Source organism: Maniola hyperantus, chromosome 14 (assembly GCF_902806685.2).
Source record: "Maniola hyperantus chromosome 14, iAphHyp1.2, whole genome shotgun sequence".
Lineage (NCBI taxonomy): Eukaryota > Metazoa > Arthropoda > Insecta > Lepidoptera > Nymphalidae > Maniola > Maniola hyperantus.
Genome location: NC_048549.1, coordinates 4,160,051 through 4,179,907, shown reverse-complemented (window position 1 = coordinate 4,179,907; position 19,857 = coordinate 4,160,051). Strand labels below are relative to the sequence as shown.

General features: G+C 36.1%; 1 protein-coding gene across 1 annotated transcript in view; it reads right to left on the bottom strand.

The window, feature by feature from the left end:
* Nucleotides 1–19,857, bottom strand: part of LOC117988600 (uncharacterized) — a 96,529-nt gene that overhangs the window by 33,592 nt on the left and 43,080 nt on the right. The window contains exon 2 of the mRNA XM_034975758.2: nucleotides 16,187–16,504. Within this exon, the coding sequence (XP_034831649.1) occupies nucleotides 16,187–16,504 (318 nt within the window). The remainder of the gene's footprint in view (nucleotides 1–16,186; nucleotides 16,505–19,857) is intronic.

Here is a 19,857-nt window from a genome sequence, read left to right as displayed (position 1 = left end):
TAGGTACACTAAAACAGAACTCTTACTAGTTACTCGTATGTACTGAACTACAATTATCTAATACGAATAGGTACTTTATGCAGCAAGCAAACGTTTGCTAAACTCACAACTGTACAAAGCCGATAAGTAGAGTCCGTTTAAATTTTTACGTAGCAGTTGCAGTGGCGCGACCGGAAACTTATCGGGCTGACCCGAGTCACGAAAAGTATTATTCAGATTTTATTTAAATACCAGTCACGAAAGTGTCAGTTTTGACTTCTGAGATACGAGTATTTTTGCTTGTGCCCATGAATATTTTTAGGGTTCCTTACCAAAGTGATAAAAAGTTGGTCAAGCTCGAGGTGGTCTTGCAAACGAAGGGTTCCTTACCATCTTATAAAAAACTAGCTTATGCTCGCGACTTCGTCCGCGTGGACTACACAAATTTCAAACCCCTATTTCACCCCCTTAGGGGTTGAATTTTCAAAAATCCTTTCTTAGCGGATGCCTACGTCATAATAGCTATCTGCATGCCAAATTTCAGCCCGATCCGTCCAGTAGTTTAAGCTGTGCGTTGATAGATCAGTCAGTCAGTCAGTCAGTCAGTCAGTCACCTTTTCCTTCTATATATTTATATAGATAATATTTTTATTATTTTTATTTTTCATGGCGGCCATTTTGTAATGTATATTATTTGTTGTCATAGCGGCACATACCTACTGTGAAAATTTCAGTTCTCCACCTGTTTGATGAGTTACAGCCTGCTGACAGACAGACGGACGATAGACGCAGTGATAGGGTCCCGTTGGTACCCTTCGGGTACGGAACCCTAAAAATATGCATCCAAGGATATTTTCCCACAAAGTCTACAATCGTTGATTAAATATATCGGGTAATTTAATCAATTTCCTACGCAGCATCAGACGTCTATAAGCCGGTTAAAATAAAAGTTAACCCGAGGATGAGAAAAGACATGTTCATTAAACTAAATCAAGTTCCATCAAGGACAGTTCCACTATAAACTGCCCGCCTTCAGCGTCTAGCGAGTGCAATGTTCCCCCAGGCACGTTGTAAAGGCCAAGGCCTTAAAACTAGGGCTGTAGGTATTATTTACTCGCCATTAAGTCAACTATAAAGGTCTGGATGATTGGGAATGCCTGGCAGGTTTATTACGAAAAAAACCGGTCAAGTGCGAGTCAGGCTCGCGCCACAAGAGTGCCGTACTACAGTCTTATTTTTTCGACATTTTGCACGATAATTCAAAAACTATGATGCATAAAAATAAATGAAAATCTGTTTTAGAATTCAGAGGTGAAGCCCTTTTATATGATACCCCACTTGATATAGTTATCTCACTTCGAAAATTGCAAATACTAATTATTAGTTCATGACCACAATTTAATTTAATGTGTGATGTAACCATAAATTCACGGTTTTCAGATTTTCCCCCTAATGCCATCTAAGATCCACCTTCCTGCCAAATTTCATGATTCTAGGTCAACGGGAAGTAGCCTGTAGGTTTCTTGACAGACCGACAGACAGACAACAAAGTGATCCTATAAGGGTTCCGTTTTTCCTTTTGAGGTACAGAACCGCAAAAACCAGTCAAGTGCGAGTCTTACTCGCACACGAAGGATTCCGTGCCATCGTACAAGAAATAGCGCTTTTAACTTTTTTTTAAGTTTTCATGGCGGCCATTTTGCGGCAATAGACATAAGTACACATTCTGTGAAAATTTCAACTGTCTACCTATAACGGTTCACGAGATACAGCCCGCTGACAGACAGATGGACGGATGCACGGACAGTAGTGGCTTAGTAAGAGAATCCCGTTGGCACCCTTCGAGAACCGAACCCTAAAAAGCGGTGCAATTATTCCTGTCTTAATTGGAGTCCATCTTTCTTTCACGTCTTCATGTCATTTACAGTGGATACTCCGAAGCGAGGCCATGGAATTGACGACATGAAATTTTATTTTGCTTCGTTGAATGACTAAAGAGATAGTTTATTGACTACGAAATAGAATATGTAATGTAAAGTAAATAAAATAGGTAGGCTCAATCTATAAAAATGTTTCAAGTCTTTTAAATAAATAAGTTTTATAAGTCTAACATTTTAGGGGTCAATTTACCTACCTACCATACTTTTTACAGACTATAGAACTTTTGGTCTCGTAGTAAATAATTAGAGTAGCTTCACTAGCTATTTGTATTAACTTATAATAAATAATTAATGAGAGTTGTTGCTGTTACTTACTTGGTAAGTAAAACCCTCCAGGTGTTGTGGGTCCCTTGGTCCGCGGGCCCGTGGCATTTTGCCCAGCTTGTCACTCTATTGTTACGCCACTGACTGTGCCAGCGGCTCCGCTCGCGTAGTCAGTGTAGTAGGTACCTATCAAAACTTATGGCGCTCGCCTTGCCCCTTAAACCCCCGGGTAAAGACGGCCCTGCCTGCATAGCTCTGGCTATCGCTAGATTGAACATTTATTTTGGAATTTTCTTCAAATTTTAATATAGGTTCACTATGTCAACTTCTTAGATAGGTATCTACCTACTTATTAAAATTACTGTTATCTAATAATATAAAAGGTGCAAAGCAGAAAAAATATTTAGCAGGTTGGGACTTATAGTTGGGTCATTTTTAGTGCAATCAGATAAGGAATGTGTGATCCTCCAACCTTGGTTCAAATCGACCGGTTCAAATGTCACCAGATTCCCAAACTGGTTACATTCGCTAGATAGAGTTTAAATTCTAGGTTCATTTTGCTTCGCCAGTAAACTTTAATAAGTAATATAAGCTTGCACAATTAAGTAGGCGTATATTTTATAGCGTCCTTGACTTTTAGTTTTAATAGGCGCAACTTAATTTAAAAATAAATGATTTGTTACAAAGTGGGTAGCGCATCTTTTTATCTGCATTAAGTATTTAATTTAAATATTTTATTTAGGCCCAACGCAGATTGTAACAGAACACTGTTAAATAAACATTAATATGTAGGTTAAATAACTTTATTGTCATCTTTGTATGGTTCCATACCGGAAGTGTGCCACTGCTAAGTGCCAATGGGACCCTATTACTAAGCTTCCTGTCCGTCCGTCCGTGTGTCAGCGGGCTGTATCTCATGAACCGTAATTGAAGTTTTCACAGACTGTGTACTTATTTCTATTGCCGCTATAACAATAAATAATAATTAATTCAAAATGGCCGCCATGCAAATAAAAAAAATTAAAAAGTGTAATAGTGTTATCTTGTACGATGGTACGGAACACGGAACAGACGGAACCATTCGTGTGGGAGTCCAACAAGCACTACTGCAGCGATTTTTAAGGGATTTATTTGTTCGACACTGACAGTGAATCTACCTATGTTTATCTGCTCTGAAATCAATAAAAAAACCGAACCTCTAACTTTTCGAAAAAAATAATCCGAAAAGTTAGAGGTGCATGCCCGGGATCGAACCCATGACTTTGCGAATAGGAGGCGGACGTCTTAACTACCAGGCTATCACACTACTGTATTTCTGAGTTCTCTACTACAATGTATAAGTACGTTTCAAAGGAGTACATATTCAAATGTGTGAAGTCTGCCAAGTGAGGGGAGAGCTGTGCTCAGTAGTCAGCTGACGATGGGTGATCATGATGATAATGATTATGATGATTATAATAATATAGAAACTGTAAATGTGGCAGATGATTTCCGCACCACAGCCTTCCTGCTATAAATTAAAACTGGAGCAATTATTTTAATGACAAACACGGAAAACTATACTATACTATACTATATCGGTAAATTAAAAAAATCAAAGTATTGACCCAGGAAGCGACCTAATAATATTTTCAGTATGTCAAGTGACATTAATTAAAATTTAATTAGGCGCTGCCTAAGCGGACGTGACGTCACAGAGGCTATAAACAAATCAATCAAGTCGATATATCACGCTGAAATAGTTTCGCAATCTACATAATTTTAATATTTTTAATGGACACATGCAGATGTTTAAGTTAATTATAGGTCATCTTCAATATTTCGAAATGGATCAAATTATAAGGTAATATAATTTATTAAGTCTTCACATAATATCATCTAAACAGGATGTATTAGTTACTAATGTATGGTTTTTGCTGATTTATTAAATATTTTAATTAATTTATTATGCTATCCATATTGTGCATATTAATTAACTATTTAAGGTCGGTCATATAATATGACATTTCATGACACGGCTAGAGCAGTTAAGAGTCATAAAATATCGATAAGTTATTTTATTATTAACATAATCTTAGTTTAACGAGTTATCGATATCCGGCATATCGATATACTTTCCCAAAAAAATGACACCAAGTAAAAGAGATACAATAAATAAAAGAAGAATATGGGGGAAGTAGGTACAAAATAACGGTTATTAATAGTATGCGAGCACACAAAATCATTTTATTTATATTTTATATATATTTATATTTTATATATTTATTTTTTAATGTTTGTCTTTCTGTATGTCTTTCTGTTCGTTACCGATGCGTTTACGCGTTTCTGCTCATCCGATTACAAAGGTCTTGGCTTCTCCTGCATGCCATACCTTACTTTTTGTTTCATACACTTTTTTTTGGGCACGTATACAAAAAATGACTAATTGAATCATTATAAAGGCTCAATAAAAATATGTAGGTACTTATATTCATATTTTTATGTTGATCGATATTAATAAAAATTTGTATTATTGTGATTGATATAATCGATAAAACTTTTTCGAGATACCTACAGGCATCACTATCAAACAACTTATGATTGTGTTATTGTTAAGAACTTATTAAGAACATTTCGACAAATGAATACAGCGTAGTTGAATTTAATTATTTCCAGACAGCTGATAGGTAGGTACACGCCCACTTCAGTGACACTAGGAAATTAGGAAAACATGCAAATATTTTTTTGCTAAACGGTAGCCTTTATTTGTCAATCATGAAACATTATGGACTAAGAGCCAGCGCGTGCTAGACCTTCGTTATTTTAGAAACACTAAAAGTTTCTCTGCGTATTGTCCCCAACACTGGAAGGATCTTTTGTTTGGATGTTTGTTTGGATCATGGTGGCTTTGGGAGATAACAGATAACAGATAAACGATTCCTCCAATTAACAGGGCGACGTCCACTCACCACTGCTATCACCGCTGGTAATAGTATCTATTTTCAAACAAGGGTAAATCCTACTAGTGCAGTACAGTACGCGGCAGAAAGTAATGTACATCGGCCTTTAGAATGCTTTCTAGCTACATTTCGGCTTTGTAGAGCGTTGTCTCTGTCACTCATACTTATATGACGTTTTGTTGGTCTCAACGACCGAGACAACGCTCTACAAATCTGCTATCTCCTTATAATGTCGATGTACATTACTTTCTGCCGCGTACTGTGCTAGAATTAGGTTTTGGAAGTTTTCCATCTAGATTTTTTGCCGTCGCGTCGACTTTATTAATGTATTCAGAGAATGATGTCTAAAAAGGTGTGTACCTCCGACAACATACCAATGTTGGCGTTCTTATGAGTAGATAATTATTACCCTATTAAAATAAACTTACGAAATACCTTATAGATAAGCCAATTCGTTTTAAATCTGGGTTAATTTAGTTTTTTAAGGAATCAGTATAATATATTCTGATGATAGGTATATATGGTTTTAATTAATCAATCGAATTGGGTGAAGTTCGTCAAGTCAATGTGACTAATTCTGTTGCACACAATCTCTATACTAAATTGACAGGTCTAAATCTAATGCTATCTTTTTTCTCAAGGAGCACTGTGAAAGGGATAGCTATATATTATTTAGAACTGTCTTATAGTATTTCAGCAATTGTGTATACCTAATAGAAGTAATCACAAGGCTAATTAGATGATAATTTATGACCTAAGTCTGAAACCTACAGGATGAAAACTTTGGCTCTATGTAAATTCCTTTATCTATTTAACGAGCACCAAATTAACCCAGATAAGTTTATATCAATTTGCTTACGATAACTAGTCTCCGACTCGCCTTCATAAGAATGACTGCTATACTTTTTACTCCTACCTGAAACAATAAATCAGAAAACCTTGAGACATATATTGTATATAATATGTTAAAGATGATGTGACCCAAATATGTGGTTGCGGCCTTAAAAAGTTATCATTCAAATTTGGGTGAGCTAATTTAGAATGATTTAATAGCGGATCTTCGGTTGAAAAGGTAAAGTATCATTTTAATGTTTACATTAATACTTATTCTCATTAACATGCCTATTCGATTTCTTACGGTACTTATGTAATAGTTTTTTTAACTATTCGAGAAGCATGTGTATAATATATGCATGTAGAAGGAAAAAAGAGGAGAGAAAGACCAAAGAAAAGATGGATGGATTGCGTGAAAGAGGTTAGTCGATATTGCCACTTTCCTCAACAATTTCTACAACTAAAACCCTTAATATGTGCCGCTGAATAAATGTTAATTCAGGTACGTGGCAAGTGCATCAGACGAAGGTAGGTAAGTTTTACAGTTATTATTTTGTGGTTATACCTAGCAGCTAGCAGTTAGAAGTCCAACAGTGGGCGCTGCTATGGTATTTCTTTTAACCTTTGCAATAGGTTTTTTCATTCGTTATAATAATTTCAGCATGACGAATAATCTAGCTTTTGAAGCGTATGAACTCTTGCTGTATATTTTAATCACTTAAAAATCTATTGACCTGAAATGTTTCGAGCTTCGGGATTAATACGAAGCACTCCATGAGTAGTACCTAGGTATAGTTTTTATATTTTATAAAAATCTATAGGAAGGTAGGTGGTACGCAACAGGATTTTATTAATTTGACTGTCTGTATAAAATAAAATAAAAATCTTTTTTATTAAAATAAACTTTTACAAGTACATACTTTCGAAAAGTAGGATGCATCTACCACTAGTATTTTTGCTGTCTCTCTAATCTAATTTATTAAAAATAGAGACTTTACTTCTTCATTTAAAAAGATAAATAATATACTTAATCGATAATAATCTAGACCGACGCGATGGCTTCTTAACGTCTTCTCTGAGGATTAAACGAAAATACCCATCCGGTTACCAACTTGGGTCAACGTTGTTTAACCAATGCAATTGACTGATATGCACTATCGTAACAAGGCCACATGCCCCACCACACTATCTTAATATCTACCTATGTATTATACTTGGTTAGGTATTTCATAGACCTACTTATAGGTCCTTCTTCATAATACAGATCCTATTTCCAATTAAAATTAAAATTATTTAATTTAATTTAAATTCCTGAATAAATTAAAAGTGATTCGGCATTTTAAAAAAAAAACAATTTTTTCTCGTCGTAAAAGTACAATAAATTTAGGAATATCATAAAATTTGACTTTGTTTCAAAATAGGTAGATAACTTCAAATTCAAATTCAAATTCAAATTCAAATTTCTTTATTGCGAATATGGGTAAACAGTGCAGATATTACAAAACAAAAAAACTAAACAAAAAATATATTTTTATTTTTTGCGCAACTTTCAAACAATTTTTCTATCTCATTGCCCAGAGTCTTATAATGTCGCCTGCATTACAATAAAATGCTCCGAGCTCCAACGACGCGCGCGACGCGACGCCAGTGTGCTTCGCGATAAAACCCAGCCCGGAGTGAAATCGTTTAAAATAAACAGGGCTAGAGTTCATTTACAGGATACCGTAAAAATAAAATAAGTAGAGCGCTTTTATATAGTTCTATCTACGAGTTTATAGCTGTCCGCAACATCAACAGCTTTTAAATAAAGATTTTAAAAAAACGTCAACCGCTTGGGATTTTAGTTTCCTAAGATATTTTACTTAAGTTAAAAAGTTGCAGGTGGTCATCTCCAGACTACATGGTAGGTATGCCAAAATTGCATTCATCATCATCATCATATAATTAACCTATTAACGGTCCACTACTTAGCACGAGTATCCTCTCAGGATGAGAAGGGTTTTGGCTATAGTCCACTAAGTACGCTGGTCAAGTGTGGATTGGTAGACTTCATATACCTTTAAGAACATTAAGTACGGAGAACTCTCGGGCAAGCAGTTTTCCTCAAGATTTTTTCCTTCGCGGTTTAAATATGTGATATATTTAATACAGAATCATTCAGGATTTCGTAAATTTCTGAGCGCTTTTACATCTATTGTAGCATTAACATCAAATAAACATTAATTAAGATCTAAGTACTTAGGTAGAGCTAAGGAAGGAGGCCACGCCGACATGGCCTGAGCTGAGACGTTGCACTTCCCAGGTGAAGGAATCACTTGACTCTGGCATCTACTGTGCTTATCACACGGCTGATAACAGGCTGCGTTGGAAAAATATCATTGAGTGAGTTACCAGAAACAAGCCACGAACCTAAATAATGAGGGAGCGACGCGACGGGGAGCAAAGGGAGATCTAAATTAAGGAAATTTTGTTACAATTTCAATTATCACTGCCTGGTTTAAAATCTTAAACGTTCATTCCACTAAAACGGATTCTACAAGTCTTTACAATTCAACGAATTAAGAAATCTAAAGCCTCGCGCAGTCTATTGTTAGTATAATATTCCGCCCGCGTACAAAATTAAGCGCTTATATTGTTAGCAGGATTAATCCAAAGATATCTTTGAAGATATAATTTTAAAGCTCAGTCTGCGAGCTGTAGACTCCTGGCCTGGAAATGGGTCAGAGCTCTAACGATGCTCCTTTTTTACACTTTTTCGCATCCATGTCGCGATGTCGGGTTTCTGCAGGTTTCCATTGCGCGGAAACAGATACTTAATTAAGATTGACGATAGCTTTTTTTTCTAAAATGATACACATAATATTATCTATTACTTTGTTAGTGACTAAAGTTTTCGATTTTGATTATAAATGTTAATATTAATTTCACCCTAATATTTCCACTCTGTCGGTGACAGTCGATTGTGTAAGGGAATTGTACTGATTTTTTGTTAACTTGTTATGTACCCACAATTTGGCAAATAAAATATTTATTATAATTTTATCTCTCACGCCCGTGTACAAAATAAATATTATTATTATTATTTGAAATGTGGATTCTTTTCACGGCCTTTTATTCCGGAAAGTAATTTATAGTTCTAATGGAAAACAAGAAATTCAGAAACGCGAATTTCACGTGAGTAAAATCGCGGGCTCGTATTTGATGCCAAAGATTGACTGACGGCAAAGATATAATATTTATTTGAAATATCTGCAACACACTGTGTGAAACCTTTTCAAACTGTATAGACGTTTGTTTATTAAAATAATGTTCGGACACATTCTCTTCTGTCCATTTTATATTGCGGGCTGTGAGATTTCCGTCAAATCTACTGCAATGTTTACTTCAGTGCCATATTGTTAGTTTGTGCTTATTTTATGCATGAAAAATCGCTCTCTATTGAAATCTTTTTCCACGTGCTATAATTTATAGCGTCCACGTGATATAATTTATAGCATGTGGCTCTCGGGGATCAGTGAAATAATTTTCTGAATCCGATCATGAGTTCCGGAGATCAATCCCTATATATAAACTATAATTACCTATTATTAATAATATTAGTACTCATAGATTTTGATACAGGCTACAGCTTTCGAAATATTTACTTACAGGCAATTTCATTGTATGCTTGAAACTCGTACCGCCATAATTATTGTCGTGTCGTATGCATACAATGGAAACGCGTACTTTGATGAAAGCTGCCGGCATTATGAAAGAATCCAACCCGTCGGGAAATCAGTGGTATGCCATAACGTTGAGATGAAGTGCGGTTAGGACGTTAACGTTCTTGTGAACTAATGTTTTAGAACTCATTTAGAAGTAATTGCATTTACTTTTAAGTAACGAGACTATTTACTTCTCTAAAATTAAGTCCACGTGGAATTAGGTTTTTAAAATCCTCTTTAATTTTCATTTTCTCAAATTTTGACCCTGAAAATTCTAAAAAAATGCCACAGAATTCTATGACATATTATGGAAATTGTACGGAGCAGCACGCACTCGGGAAAAAATACGCGCGTCACAGAATTCTGAGGAAAAAATCGCACGGTGACATTTCCCAGTGCGGGTTTACCCTAATTGAAACTAAAATATGGAATTCGAATAAATTTGTATTTGAATACCTTGCTATTTTATAATGTTTCAATTAATTTAAGTAGGTGTCTACCTAATTGGAGGCTAAAAACTAATGATACAATAATGAGATACATCTAATCAGATCAGAGGTCATTAAAATGTCACATAATTAACTGGATCACTTGACAGGATGTTATATGGTCTAATTAAGCAAGAGTGATTATTTTATTTCGTCCAGGTTAGCCCACTTCCATCTAAGACTGCATCGTCCCTTACAACCAGGTAAGGGTTCCGTAGTACAGTCGTATTTTTTCGACATTTTGCTCGATAAATCAAAAACTATGGTTCAAAAAAATTAATAAAAATCTGTTTTAGAATTCACAGGTGAAGCCCTTTCATATGATACCCCACTTGATATAGTTTAGTATCTTATCTTATCTTACTTTCATAATTGAAAATACTAGTTATTAGTTCATGACCACAATTTTTTTTTGTGTGATGTAACCACAATGTCTGCTATAAGACCTACCTACCTGACAAACTTCATGATTCAATGTCAACGGGAAGTCCCCGAGTCTATAGATTTTCTTGACATACACGACTGAAGGACAGACAGACAACGAAGTGATCCTATAAGGGTTCCTTTCTTCTTTTGAGGTACGGAACCCTAAAAAAGAGTTAAAACAATGTAAGTATAACAAATTCCGAGTTTCAAGAAATTCGGAGATCAATCCGTCACCTGCCCATTAATTACTGAGTAAGTACGGATCTCCTCTCAGAATGAGAAGTGTTTAGGCCATTGTCTGCCACGCTCGCCCTGGCTCAGTGCGGATTGGCAGACCAGAGATACCTATACGTCTTTACAGAAAACACGTCATCACATAGCAATTCTCTTAATTCTACATTAATAATATGGAAAACTGATCTTGATTTATTAGCGATACCGTGCGATGCCAATACAAGGTTAATTTGAAACGAAGGTTCCGAACTAATGAAATATTATAATGAGATCGATTTGGAATTGGAATATTATTAAGTAAGTACTTAGGTATACTTAATATTGTGTTATGTTCTTAATTAACAATAATATTAGGTGCGTGATTCGATAGCTTAGAGAGACTAATTAACGAAATAGCTCACTCTACGTAGGTAGGTAGGTAACTAGGTAGATATTGAATCGTATAGCTCGTAGCTTTAGTTTTAAGTTTGCGTAATAATTATCACCACTATATCTTACAAATCCAACATCTGACTATCAAAAAGAGTAATTTATTACCTATTTTGAATAAATCGTTTGATTTTGATTTTGACTTTGAATACAACTTTCTAGTTTTATAGAGTTCAAACTAGAGTTTTCCTAAGATGATCAGTTGATTACACATGACTATGTTCGGGTATTATATGTTATACATAATATGTAGGTACGCAGGAAATTTTCAAAAATATCAAACATATTAAGTATCCCCCCGACCTCCCAGGTCATCTTTATGTTATGTGCGTTTTAAGAAGTTTAACTGTGAAGGAAAACATCGTGAGGAAACCTGCATGCCGGAGAGTTCTTATAGAATGCGACAGGTCGAGATGGCAATCGGGGTATGAGGCGGGGGAATGCCCCGCACATCCACACGTCACCCGCGCTATCCCGCACCTGGTTAGCGCGGGGGCTGTGCGGGTGTGCGGGGCGTCCCCACCCCGATTGCCATCTACACCTCTATCGCATAAAAAAAGCGTGTGAATTCTGCAATCCACAATTGGCCAGCGTGGTGTACTATCATGGCCAAAGGTTCTCATACTGAGAAGAGACCAGTGCTCTGTAGTGAGCCGGCAATGGGTTGATTAAGTCACAGTAGAGTCGGCGTCGAGTATGCAATGTACGAAGGTGCAACTTGAGGTTTTGCATATAAGTTCTCCCACGAACGAAGAGGAATTTCAGAAATTCTGCACGAGCCAAGCCGAGGCCGGGAGGGTGATCTAGTATTAATTAAATATTATAATTTATATTACGAAAACAAAATTAGAATAGGGGTTTTAACTTTTTTATGTCATAAAAACAAGAAGCTTAAATATTTTCCGTGAAACTATATAACAACCTATTTACTTTGTACCTACCTACCTATATAGTGTCGATGAACTGATAAAATCAAAGGTCGAGTATCCTGCGTGGAAATCTATTACCAGCCATATTATATAGAAATTAAGTAGTAAAAAAAACCGGCCAAGTGCGAGTCGGACTCGCGCACCGAGGGTTCCGTACTGGAGAATGTTTTTGACACTTTGCACGATAAATCAAAAACTATGAATACATAAAAATAAATAAAAATCTGTTTTAGAATGCACAGGAAGACCTTTCATGTGAGACCCCACTTGATATAGTTATCTATTACTTCGAAAATTTAAAATACTAATTATTAGTTCATGACAAAAAAAAATTTTTTGTGTGATGTAACCACAAATTCACGGTTTTCAGATTTTTCTCCGAATGTCTGCTATAAAACCTACCTACCTGCCAAATTTCATGATTCTAGGTCAACGGGAAGTACCCTGTAGGTTTCTTGACAGACCGACAATACAGACAACAAAGTGATCCTATAAGGGTTCCGTTTTTCCTTTTGAGGTACGGAACCCTAAAAATTTGTTATTGATACAGAACCATAAAAGACGCTAATAGACAAGTCTTACATGCATCAGTAGTTCTACAAAACAAATAAACGGTTGAAGTGGAACAGGTTGGAGAGTATCAACGACCTTGCCAAGGTCCCATTAAATGACATTAATAATGGCTGAATAGCTTACTAAAAAAAATGGAAAAAGAAAATTTAAATATTCATAGCTTTTGCGTCGTTTCGCTACATTGATATTTTATTTATTTTATTAGGAACGACCACCAATGGTTAAGATATTATGAAAAACCGGCCAAGTGCGAGTCAGGCTCGTGCAATGAGGGTTCCGTACTACAGTCGTATTCTTTCGACATTTTGCACGATAATTCAAAAACTATGATGCATAAAAATAAATAAAAATCTGTTTTAGAATGTACAGGTGAAGACCTTTCAAATGATACCCCACTTGATATAGTCACTCACTTCGAAAGTTGAAAATACTAATTATTAGTTCATGACCACAATTTAATTTTTTTTGTATGATCTAACCCTAAGTTCACGGTTTTCAGATTTTTCCCCAAATGTCAGCTATAAGATCTACCTACCTGCCAAATTTCATGATTCTAGGTCAACGGGAAGTACCCTGTAGGTTTCTTGACAGACAGACGGACAGACAGACGGACAGACAGACAGACGGACAGACAGACAGACAGACAACAAAGTGATCCTATAAGGGTTCCGTTTTTCCTTTTGAGGTACGGAACCCTAAAAATTTGAATGTTTTGAATGTTATTTTGCTAATTACTAAATTCCCCAGCTATAATAGGTCTACCAAATCATGATATCTACCAAAATACGTAATTAATCACTATCCATATTATAAATGCGAAAGTGTGTTTGTTTGTTGGTTTGTCCTTTAATCTCGTCGCAATGGAGCAACGGATTGACGTGATTTTTTGCATGGGTATAGTCAAAGACCTGGATAGTGACATAGTCTACTATTTATCCCGGAAAATCAAAGAGTTCTCACGGGATTTTCAAAAACCGCAGGCAGGAAATCGCAGGCATCAGCTAGTAGCTACATAAATCATAATGTGCGAAGACATTAATTAGGTAAATATCAGGTATTTCATCGTTATGTTACACCTCCAAAATTATATTTAGCTCTGGTTTTCGCAATCACATAGTGTGACGGTCAATATTGTCAACATGCGCGTTTTCACTTACATTTTTTAATCTAGGGCTGCTCACACGCAAATCTACATTTTCCTACATCTTTTTTTTTAACAAGGAAAAATGCATTCTCTTTTTGGGGTTCCGTACCCGAAGGTTATAGGACCCTATTACTAAGCATTTCTTAGTAGTGATTCGTTTTTACAGAATATGTTTTACTATTGCCGCTTTATTAACAAATAATTTTCAAAATGGTCGCCATGAAAATAAAATAAACAGTGCTATTTCGTTCTATGGTTCGAATATCCTTCCGGAATCCTTTGTATACAAGTCCGACTCGCACTTGGCTGGTTTTTTAAGCATACCTACTACACCCTTTTACGAGATTTTTACTACATTATGCTATTGACATCGATGACCGTTCAATAAAAGGCGTAAGGTAACTTGTTAAAATTAAAGGTAACTTGTTAAAGTTAAATAATGAGTGTCTTCTTGTGATATTATAGTCGGTTACTTACCTTTTTCATAAATATTTATTAGATCTTAGACACTTCCAATAATAATTAGATGTCTGATTTTTATTATTATCTGTATAAATAAAACTAGATGATGCCCGCGACTTCGTCTGCGTGGATTTAGGCTTTTTTTAAATCCCGTGAGAACTCTTTGACTTTCCGGGATAGAAAGTATGTCCTTCCCCGAGATGTAAGCTACTTCTGTACCAAATTTCATCAAAATCGGTTAAAACGTTGGGCTGTGAAAAGCTAGCAGACAGACAGACACACTTTCGCATTTATAATATTAGTATGGATACAAAGTGCTGACTAACTGACTGACTTATATATCAACGTACTGCCTAAACCGCTGGTCCTAGAAACATGAAATTTGAAGGGTGGTGTTCTTTGTAAAGAGTAGGTATCCACTAAGAAAGGATTTTTCACAATTCCACCCCTGAGTGGGTTAAATGGAGGTTTGAAATTTATGTATTCGACACGGACGAAGTCATAAGCTAGTTTTACTATGTAGGTATCAAAACTCATCAAAACAGCTCTAAAAAAAGGTAGCTCTCATTAAAACGTATAATTTCGGCAGCCCTAATTTGAATTTTGACCTAACATTCATCAACGTTGGCATTCGCAATCCTAAGCAGAGTTTAGAGGCTATACAATCAATTGGCACATTACAAGATGTTTGGTCTACACAAATATTTACCGGGCAAATGGGGCAAACGAAACTGATCTTAGGCGGTGTCTTAAAAATTTTGCGCATAATAATATGTCATGCGCATAATAGTATTCATTAAGTACCTACCTACATGAAAAAAAATTTAGGTTGCTGGCGAATAAAATTTTTGATTTGGATTTTTTAGCCAACTGAATATATGTATTACTTAACTCTTTTCCTAGCAAGACAGTCTAACGTTAATCGAGTCCAAAGTTTATGATTCCGATCACCAAATAGTACAAATTGGAACCCATTTCCAAGCTAAAATTGAATTCCAATGTCGTAATTTCGATTAAAACGGAATACCTAATTACAGTTTCAACAACTTTCGTTCAGTTTTTTGAGCCTTCTGTAAAATTTAATATTGTACGATTACGCCGTTTTGTTAGCCAGCTCCTTGAATCTCTTGTTATTTAATATTATAAATGTGAAAGTGTGTTTGTTTGTTGGTTTGTCCTACAATCACGATGCAACGGAGCAACGGATCAACGTGATTTTTTGCATAGACGGAGAGTGACATAGGCCAGGTACTTTTCATTCCGGAAAATCAAACAGTTCCTGTTTGATTTTTAAAACCTCAATCCACGCCAACGAAGTCGCTGGCATCAGCTTGTAATCTCTAAATATAAAAGTGCTGTAGGTATGGTGCTTGTTTGAATTTATTAGCAAAACTTTATTTTATACCATAAATCTATTGCCGTAATAAACGATTTTATGGCCCACTTTGAAAGACAAACAAATTATTAACGGACGTTATAAATTTTTAAATACTTAGGTATAGGACCTGTGTTGCAAATTGTAATTGGCTAATCAAGGGGATTGCGATCGTCGTACTCTAGCTGTCGAACATTCGCGGTAGGGTCCCTGGGGCTCGATTACGGTAAAATGAGAGCTACAGTGTGACGATCGCAATCACCTCTGTTTGGTCAACACTCGCTCACTATACATTGGCTTACATGTTGCAAAAAGAATACCATAAATTCAACCAATCACAGCAATAGCGATTGTAAAAATGGTCTTCCGGAATCGACCAAACGTTATCTTACCGGAAATATGTGTGTAAACGATGGATCGAGGATGAGAAGAGAGACAGGAAAGGCCTAGTATACTGTTTTTGTACCTTCAGAATATATGGAGTCTATTTGCTCGCTTTCAACGCTTTGTAAATTATCATCTTCTCCGTACTCCTGGACCTCTGGAGGGTCTGCCATTTCTGGTATGTCTTGCATGTCTTGCATTTCTGGCTCCTCAGGCTGTTCTAGAATATGGAGTTCTTTAACCGATTCTCTTATTGTTCTTTCCTCAGTTTTCTTTACCGGTAGAATATCAAAGATGGAAGGCGCCTTCACATTGCCACTGGCCAGTCCCAATTTCTTCTGAATGTATGCCTCGAGGATTTGTTGGGTAATTTTATTCTGCCGCGCCAGCTCTTCCGGGCCTGCGGAGAAAGGAGAATGACAGATAAAAATGACTGCGCGATAAACCAATAATGGAAAAGTTCGGAGGGTAATTTTGAAAACGAATTCGACGTCATTTTTATCTGCTTCCCCATTTTCTCCAGTATTCAAAGTAAGGGGTTAGGATTTCTCTTATACACTTAATTAAGCTTTAATTATTTTCAAATTTCAAGCAGCTCAGTCATTTTTATTATGTTAGTCGTTTTATCTATCATGCCTCCGAACTTCACATAAAATGTACCTACATGTATAGTAAATGAATAGAATAAACAAAGAAGGTTGCCAGTTGCTACGAAGTAGCGGTTTTAATGAAGCAGTTTCTAAATTAGAAGAGTAAAATACTAGGTGACTTTTTAGTTTTTAGGTAGATACCTTCTACACTTAAGACGTAAAAACCGGGCATGCACCTCTAGCTTTACGGAGTTATGTGCGTGTTGAGGGGGCTTCCAACGTCAATGGTCTTCGAGGTAAATGTTCTAATGTAGCTACTACTGAAGCCAGGTTAACGACACCGGATTATTAATCAAGCGTTCTACAAAAAAATGCCCCTGAATCGCCCACGGCCAAAAACATTGTACCTACCTAATAATGCCGGTCCAAGATCAAAATCTGCACTAAGTTTAAACTTTCTAACAATATGCCAACATCGTAAATCTTTGTCATACTTAATCCTATCGGCCTAATAAGGTTTTCTTGCCACAATACCATTGTTCAAGCTATCCGTAACAAGAACAATAGACGTGTTATCAGATCAATTGTATAATTTGTTGAATGCACGGAGGGCTTCCTTGCATTTTTCTTAGTTAATTCGAGGGATGCGAGGAAGTATGTGTAGTAAGACATGAACTACATTTTAGACCTTGCATTATTTGAAGGCAATCTTAATCTTAAATCTCAAATCTTAGGTTCAAGGTTGATTGTCAAAATTTGTGCTCAAAAGTGCGGTAATAAGTTTCATTCTTAAGTAGTGACCATAATTAGCTTGTATTTAAATTCTTAATATTATAAATACCGATACATTTTTTGTTTTTACCCGACTGCGGAGAAGCCCAAAATAAGGGTTATGTATTTGACGTGATGTATGTATGTTCGTTGCTATATCCGCTTGTAACTAATCAACGGCTTAGTTACCGAAAATATAGCTTAAGTTTAATTTGACACTTAGAACTATGGATCTTTGTAAAATAAAGTGAAATTATTTTCCCGTAATCGTGTTTCAAATGCAAGTCTGCTATCGTCGAAAAGTTGATTCGATGTCGAAATTGTCATTCATCAAATCATCACATTTTTTATAATCTAATCTGCGTCTCGCTGATAAAACTTAAAACCCTTCTCAAAACGCAATAAATGCTTCATTTTATATTCACACTAGCTGATGGCCGCGACTTCGTCCGCGTGGAATTAGGTTTTTTAAAAATTCCGTGGAAACTCTTTGATTTTCCGGGGTCGCCTATGTCACTTTCCAGGTCTTTATCTACACCCATGCAAAATATCACGTCAATCCGTTGCACCGTTGCGACGTGATTGAAGGACAAACCAACAAACCAACAAACAAACACACTTTCGCATTTATAATAAGGTTACCTACTGATATTATTGTCCTGAATTTTACAAAAGTCTAATGTGCTCGTAATAGGTAACTAAAATCGATTAAAAAAATTACTGCAATTCGATTTTTATTAAACGTTTGATCTGTTATTAAACACTTCAATAAAATGCATAAAGGATTGCAAGACTCCCGTCACGAACGCAAACATTTCCAAATAAATGTTGTGATTCGGCAATAAATAAATATATTACACAATACTTACTCATTTTGTTTTTGGAAGAAGATCCAAATGCAACAAGAATTTCGCGATCATCAAATAAGGATTTGTTGTCGTTTTTAACCTTGTTCATTGGGGCCTAAAGATGAATAATGAGTACTTAGGGTTACTTCACTGACCTCTACTAATACAAGTAGGTACGCTGGACCTAAGATTGCCGACCTGTTTTTAAAGCAACTTGATTTTCGCCATTTTGGCGCTGATAGCCGCAGTGAGCGTCATGTGAGCTGATGTGACGTCTGTCAATCATAGTGTCGAGTAGATAGTAAAACACGAGGAGACACAAAGTGTCAATAATTCAGATTCTCGGTGCGCTCGGTGGGGCACTTCGAACCGGCACAAAAATAACTATCATTAAATTTTGTGTGGCACACCTCTTCCAGCGTAGATACATGTATGATAATTTATAGATAGTGACAAGGGCACATCGTTTAAAAAAATTTACGGCCCAATTTTGCATAAGTAATTTTATGACTATATTCTTAGCATGAGCGACGCGACACCTTCGATAGTTATAAACTCAGCATACTTTCAGCGGTTACGCACTCATCCGATCGGAGTCCGTGAAAATACGTTCCTTTTTAGGGTTTCGTAGTAAACAAGGAACCCTTATAGTTTCGCCATGTCCGTCCGTCCGTCTGTCTGTCCGTCCGTCCGTCCTCGGTTAATCTCAGAAACTATTAGTGCTAGAAATCTGTAATTTAGCATGGGTATAAATATTAATCACGCCGACAAACTGGTGAAAATTGGTATAAATATTTTTTTAGGGTAGCTCCCCTACCCTCCCCCTAGTAGATATGAAACTTAAATAATTTTGATAAAGTTTCCCGAGGTGATAAAGTGATATTATTATTTTTAATATAGTGGGGATTTTTTTTTTCTCGTCTTCCCCATAGTGTGGGGTATCGTTGAATAGGTTTTTTAAAATACTGTGGGTGTGGGAACATCATTTTTTGATTTCTAGATCCGTTTGTAAAATATGAAGTTTTAAATTGCTAATTTTTATTAGAGTCAAGTCCCCCCCCCGTCACGGATGACGGATAGAACTCGGATGATGGAAGTGCAGTGCGTAGTCGCCGACAGAACTTGGTAAAAAATAATCATTATTTAATAATCGATATTCTTATTAGTCACTTAGCGGGTGATGAAGAGAGCAATACTTGGAGTTTCTCTACGTGTGATCAAATCAGAAATGAGGAGATCCGTAGGGAAACCAGAGTAATCAACATAGCTCAACGGGCTGCTGAAGTGGCAATGGGCAGGACACATATGTACTTTCCTAAAACCGGTAGACGTTGTGAGCCCAAGGTGCTAGAATTGCGATCTCCTAACGTTGGAAATCATAACTTCAGGCCAATAGTAGATATGAAACTTAAATAATTTTGATAATGTTTCCCGAGGTGATAAAGTGATATTATTATTTTTCACTTTGACCTATAAAATAATAATTATGCATTTATTAATTTAATTTTTAATTGTACAGTGGTCAAAGGTTAATAGAAGCGAAA